Source organism: Myotis yumanensis, unplaced genomic scaffold, assembly GCF_028538775.1.
Source record: "Myotis yumanensis isolate MYYU_CA2020_CCGP unplaced genomic scaffold, mMyoYum1.0.hap1 SCAF_18, whole genome shotgun sequence".
Classification (NCBI taxonomy): domain Eukaryota; kingdom Metazoa; phylum Chordata; class Mammalia; order Chiroptera; family Vespertilionidae; genus Myotis; species Myotis yumanensis.
In genome coordinates this window covers 10,512,068-10,518,067 of record NW_027223769.1, presented here as the reverse complement: position 1 = coordinate 10,518,067, position 6,000 = coordinate 10,512,068, and the positions used below count along the sequence as shown (strand labels likewise).

General features: G+C 48.1%; 1 protein-coding gene across 2 annotated transcripts in view; it reads right to left on the bottom strand.

The window, feature by feature from the left end:
• Positions 1-1,094: 1,094 nt before the first annotated feature.
• The window catches only part of CEP89 (centrosomal protein 89), a 92,951-nt gene continuing 88,045 nt past the window's right edge, over positions 1,095-6,000 (bottom strand). For both annotated transcript variants that reach the window (XM_070398336.1, XM_070398337.1), the window contains exon 19: positions 1,095-3,525. In XM_070398336.1, coding sequence (XP_070254437.1) covers positions 3,285-3,525 — 241 coding nt within the window. In that variant the 3' untranslated portion in view covers positions 1,095-3,284. The remainder of the gene's footprint in view (positions 3,526-6,000) is intronic.

Sequence of the window (6,000 nt, the reverse complement as noted above, 5' to 3'; positions counted from 1 at the left end):
TACATACAAACATACAAGAGTGGAATTGCTGGGGCAATGGCTACTTACACTCTTAATCTTACCATTTAATGACGTTGTTTCCCAAACTTGCTAAGCTGGCATTGTCAGACATTGTTATATTTCTGACAGGTTCAGTGTTGTGGCACTGTGGCTCCCGTGTTTGCCTGTGCTGCCTCTGTCAGCTGTTGGTGTTGCTCCCGCTCCATGACTTGCCCTTCCACTGGGGGAAGAGTTTTTTATTTAATGTAGTCAAATGTATGACTCTTTCCCCCTGTGGTCACAGCTTTTTGCATCTTATTTAAGAAATCCTTCCCTGCCCTGGATGGTTTGGCTTGGTGGATAGAGTGTCTGGGTCCCAGGTTCAATTCCAGTCAAGGGCACATGCCCGGGTTGTGTGTCCGATCCCGAATGGGGAGCGTGCAGGAGACAGCTGATCGATGATTCTTTCTCATCATTGATGTTTCTATCTCTCTCCCCCCCTCTCTGAAATCAATAAAAATATATTTTAAAAAAAGAAGTCCTTCCCTGACCGGAAGTTATGAATTGTCTTCTAGAAGCTTAGTGTTGTTTTTCACTAAGGAGAAAAGACGACTTGTTTAAAATATGGTGTTGGAGGAGAGCTCTATGGACACGATGGACCACCAGAAAGATGAACAAGTGGGTCTAGAGCTAATTAAGCTAGAAACATTGCTGGAGGCAAAACGGAGCTGTCCTACGTCTGGCGCATCACGAGAAGGCAGGGTTCTTTGGGAAAGACAAAAATACTGGGAAAAACAGAAGGCAGCAGGGAAAGAGGAAGAGCAAATATGAGACAGACGGACTCATAGAAGCCTCCACATGCCTGCGTCTGCAAGGGCTGAGCAGGGCTGCCGCGGACGGGACACTGGACATCACTCCCTCACAGGGTTGCTGGAGTCGGAGCTGATTCGATGGCACATAATACACACACGTATGTAATTTCAACACCCTTAGTGGCCACGTTTTAGAAAAAACAAAAACAGATGAAATCAATTTTAATAATTTATGTAACCTAATAGATACAAAATGCTATCTCAACATATAAGCAACATAAACATTACTAATGAGATATTTTACATTCTTTTTTTCATAGTGAGTCTTCAAAATCTGGTATATATTTTATGCTTATAGTACATTTCAATTTGGGTGCTATTTTCATCAGAAATACTTAATGTTTAGATTTTATAAAATTTATCGTAGAAAAGTGAGGCTTCCGTACCCTCAGGCTCTCACACGCAGCAGCTCCCCTGTCACTGCAGACCCGCTGGCTCTGTTAACTCACGGCTCGGGGCCTGTGCTGGCTGTGTTCTACCGTTGTCACTGCTGTTGTTCTCAACAAACAGTGCAGAGATAAACACCTAATGTATATTCGTTTAATAAATAAATCAAAATCAATACCATTCAGAATTTTCTCCTCGCTCCTTAGAGTTGGATAACCTCACTACTCTATAGAGAATGGCGCTCTGGGGAAAGGATGGTGTCTCCCATTCTTCTCAGAGGTCGAGGGGCAAAGGGATCACTTCTGATCCCACTGCCTCCTGCAGGGCTCAAATGGAAAACTACTCTCACCCCAAACTCACACCCATATCTGTGCCCGGCCGCTCTCTCCACTCAGACCTGGCCTCCCAGGACGGCTGCGCAGTTATGCCAGAGGCAGCGGGCTCATTTGAGATCGTGGTCATGTTTGTAACTGTTTGCCTTGGGTTACTTTCAACTTGATCAGGATCTTTCTACAGCCACACAGGCCCTCACCAGGATCAAGACAGAATGGAACCGGGTCCTGCTCTGACTGGAAAGCTGCATGAGGAATAGGTGCCCCTTCCCAGCAGTCCCAGGTCTCCGTGGACCAGTCTGGCCTCACTGCCACCCAAACCCCTCCTCTGCTCCTGAGTTCTTGCCTCTGTGCACCTCCCTCTGTCCTGCTCCAGCTCCCGAACCCTGGTCCATCCTGCAAGGCCCGGGGCGTTCATCCCTCCCCGACGAGTCCGACAGCCTGTTCCTTGCCTCAGCTGCCTGCCCTTGCAAAGTACATTTGTGTGTGTAGTAAACAAGGCAGAAATATAAAAATGTTCACTTCTCAAGGAAGATGTTCTCATGGAAGGCAGGGAAAATCCAGGAGGACCGAAGTGGTTGTCTAGGTGGGGATGATGGCAGTGTTCCCACAGACAAGCCACCCTCCGACACAGGTCCGGGAGGTGGGACTGCGGGGCTGCTACACCTCTCACCTGACTACGGATTGTTGGCACAAACTCCCTTGAAATAACAAAGCTATTTGCTAAGTTATCATGTAGCTCTAAATCCTGGTGAGTCTTTCTACCCCTGGAAAATGACAGTAAATTACAATTGTCGCTAATAAAATGTAAAAGAGCTAGGATATTCTATCTCAGTTTTCCATCTAGCAATCGAAGCGCTCAGACGTAACTTTTACAGATGACCAAGGACAATGCCAGGGCTTATTTGCTCATCCGAACAACACAGGCCTCAGCGAGGAGGGGTTTTGTAAAACGTGTCCCAGGATTCCACCCTCCGCACCACTGCCTAGGGTCCTCTGGGGCCTGCTGTCCGGGTTCTTTCAGTGCCGGGGCATGCAGCCCGTCAGCTGGCATCACCAGCAGCAAGTCCCAGTGGCTGTCCTGAGAGGCTGGGGCAGTCTAACCGAGGAGGTGGCACAGAGCAGAGCAGAACCACAGCCCCCGGCGTCCTTCTCGGTGTGGCCGTGGGCAGGGACCCCACCTTGGTGCTCAAAGTAAGGCTCTCAAAGTGGGAGGGGACTATGTGACCCCAGAAGTACCTTCCCGGGAGGAGAGAGAAAGCTTAGGGAAAGGGCGCAACACGTTTTGCACAACTTACCGCTGCATGGGTACCAGCACCTTGATTTCTACCGAACAACAAAATGCTACCCAGGGCTGATACACAGAGACCCTCGCTGCTGCTCCCCTGCTGGGCGCATCCAATAGACCGACCTGACACAGCACGCGCCCCGCCGGCCATTCCCTCGGTGCTTTCTAGGAGCCAGGCGAAGGGCAGCTCATCAGGCCCGGTACCCGAGCAGGGGGTCTCACGAGCCATTCGCAATGGCAGCGCGGCAAGAAGACACCCTGGCTAACATAGAGTGTAGGAGCACATTGTTAAAGTAAAGCAGAATGTAAAACATGAATTAAGCTTCTGAGACAGTTTATTTCTTCCTGGCCCTGAGAGGAAAACACTGTTAGGTGGGAGTTTGCCTTTCCCTGTTCTGGGCAAGGCAGACTTTTGGGGCCCAGGTCCTAGCCCAGGGGCTCCTGCAGACCCTGGCGGGGGGAGGGAGGCGGCTTCATGTCACAGTAGCTGAGGCTGCAGCCATCCAGCACGTCGCCCTGAGCGAGGCCCTCGAGGCGGGGATCCTCGGAGGCTCTGGTGCCGGTCCACACGCCCGTCCTCTCCAGTGTCGCTCGGAGAAGTTCTCGGATTCTTTGGTTTTCCTTGGAGGTAGACTCCCAAACAACTTCAAGCTCACCTTCCATTGCTCTGAGAAATAACCAAAACAAAGAAAAAGTTTAAAGCCACACAATTAAAAAATACTTGGATGGCCCTATGAATCCTAAGGTAGCAAGCACTCGAATGGAGGTTTGCTTGCACCACAGAACAGAACCCACTGGGCTCCGGTTGGGAAGCCAGGACTCCCAGTGTTGCACGAAACACTGAGGCCCCTGGAAACAGAAAGGAAGACTAAGGCACCGGCTGAACACAACTTCTTATCTTTCCTCTCCAAATGCTGCCATTGCCTTCATGTTGGCATCAATGTACCTATTCTTTGTTTTTCTACAGAATTATACTGCATAAAAATAAGATACAACAACTGAAGTGGTTGACCTATATAGCACAATGGCCCGGCCGAGAGCACCCATGTACTGTGCGCCCTCTCGGCTGCTCCTCTGTCCCCTCTGCTTGTCCCCACTGTGACCTGGCCAACACTCAGGCACCTTTCACAGGCACCCACCATCGAGCCACTGTGGGCCCAGACATACAGAATTAGTCAGGGGTCTGGCCTGGTGGCTCAGTTGGTTGGAGTGTCCCCGTGCACAGGAAGATCGTGGGTTCAACTCCTGGTCAGGGTACATGCCTAGGTTGCAGGGTTTGATCCCCAGGCAGGATGTGTACGGGCTGCATCCGATGTCTCTCTCACATTGATGTTTCTCTCTCTCTCTTCCTCCCTCTCTGGAATCCATCATTTAAAAAATAGAATTAGTAAGAGGTAAGGAGGGAACCATAGGGGAATGGGGCTCATATGGAGGACACAGAGACGACTGGCCTAGACCATGTGCCAAGAGGGTGAGTGCCCAGAGGGAAACAGCCTTGAGAAAAGGAAAGGACAATGAAGCAGATTTTCCTGAGCAAGGACTGTGTGACAAGCACCATGTGGGCTCAGGAAACAGGGCAGACAAAGGTATCCATGTCCTTGCAGGGCCGTGGTCCCCTGGGGGAACAGACCAGGATATCAGCCCCCACTTCACTGGATGATGAGCCCTTTGGGGGACTGTGGGGAGGCCAGCTTTATAGACAATGGGAGATGGTTATGGAAAATGTTAGAAACTGGATTATCAGGTGGGCTTAGCACTGTTGTTTAAGGAAGAAAACACTGAGATTCAGGGAGGCCAGTGACATGCCCACTTGTTCAGTTTTCACTTTTCTTATGAACTGTTACTCCTTCCAAGTCCCATGATGCCCACTGAGGGCTGGGCACTACTTAAGTAAACCATGTCCCCCCGAACCTCCAGACTTTTGTTTCTAGCACAAAAACACCTAGATGTTTGACAAATCACAGCAACGAATCAGGATCAATGTATGGCTAAACTAAAAACAAACAATAGGGAATCTCCAAGGGCAGAAAAACTGAAGACTAAGCTGAAACCACAGAGGTAGGTAAACAAAATGTTGGTATTTCTTTGAGGCCAAAGCTCATGCAAGAACCCAGCTTTCTATGGAGTGGAGAGTAGGTCTTGGGCCCATGAAAACTGGGTGTGACCAAACCCCAGACTCTCCATGTTTTTCCTCTTCTTCCTAGATACACCCTGAACTATGTGCTCCAGAATTAGGCAGGGAAATGGAGGCACAAGGATGACCCTCACAGACAGGATGGTTTGGTGGGAAACCTGCCAATCTTCAAAAGAAACCTTTCTGTGAGGCTAAGAGTCTTCCGTTTGCAAATACATCTGGCGTTTGAATCTATATTGTTCCCCATGATTGGGCATCCCCAGGCCCTGACTGTAGTGTATCAAGAGTAAAAAGCCATTTTTGAGACAATCAGGAAAAGAACCCAGTGAATGTGCTAAACCAGGGGTCACCAACCTTTAGGACCTCACAGACCACCGGTTGGCGACCGCTGTAAACAGTACATTGGATACGACCAAAGAGAGAATTAGTAAACTGGAATGTTGAGCAGAGAAAATCACCCAGAATGCAGTACAGAAAAATATATGATATTAATGAGTTGTATAATAGAAATGCAATGATGGCATCATGGATATTTTAAAAGTCCTTTTGTGGTTTTTCAGTGTATAGGTCCTTCACATCCTTTAAGTTTATTCCTAGGAATTTTATTATTTTTGTTGGAATTGCAAATGAAAAAGTTTTTTTCATTTTTCTGAAATTTCATTGTTAGTATATACAAAGGCAATGGTTTTTGTACATTGATTTTGTATCCTATAACTTTACTGTATTTTTTTCATTTGTTTCTAATAGCTTTTTTAAAATTTAATATATTTTATTGATTCTTTACAGAGAGGATGGGAGAGGGATAGAGAGTTAGAAACATTGATGAGAGAGAAACATAGACCAGCTGCCTCCTGCACGCCCCCCACTGGGGATGTGCCCACAACCAAGGTACATGCCCTTGACCGGAATCAAACCTGAGACCCTTGAGTCCGCAGGCCGATGCTCTATCCACTGAGCCAAACCAACCAGGGCTCTAATAGCTTTTTGATGTTAAAGAGTTATATCATC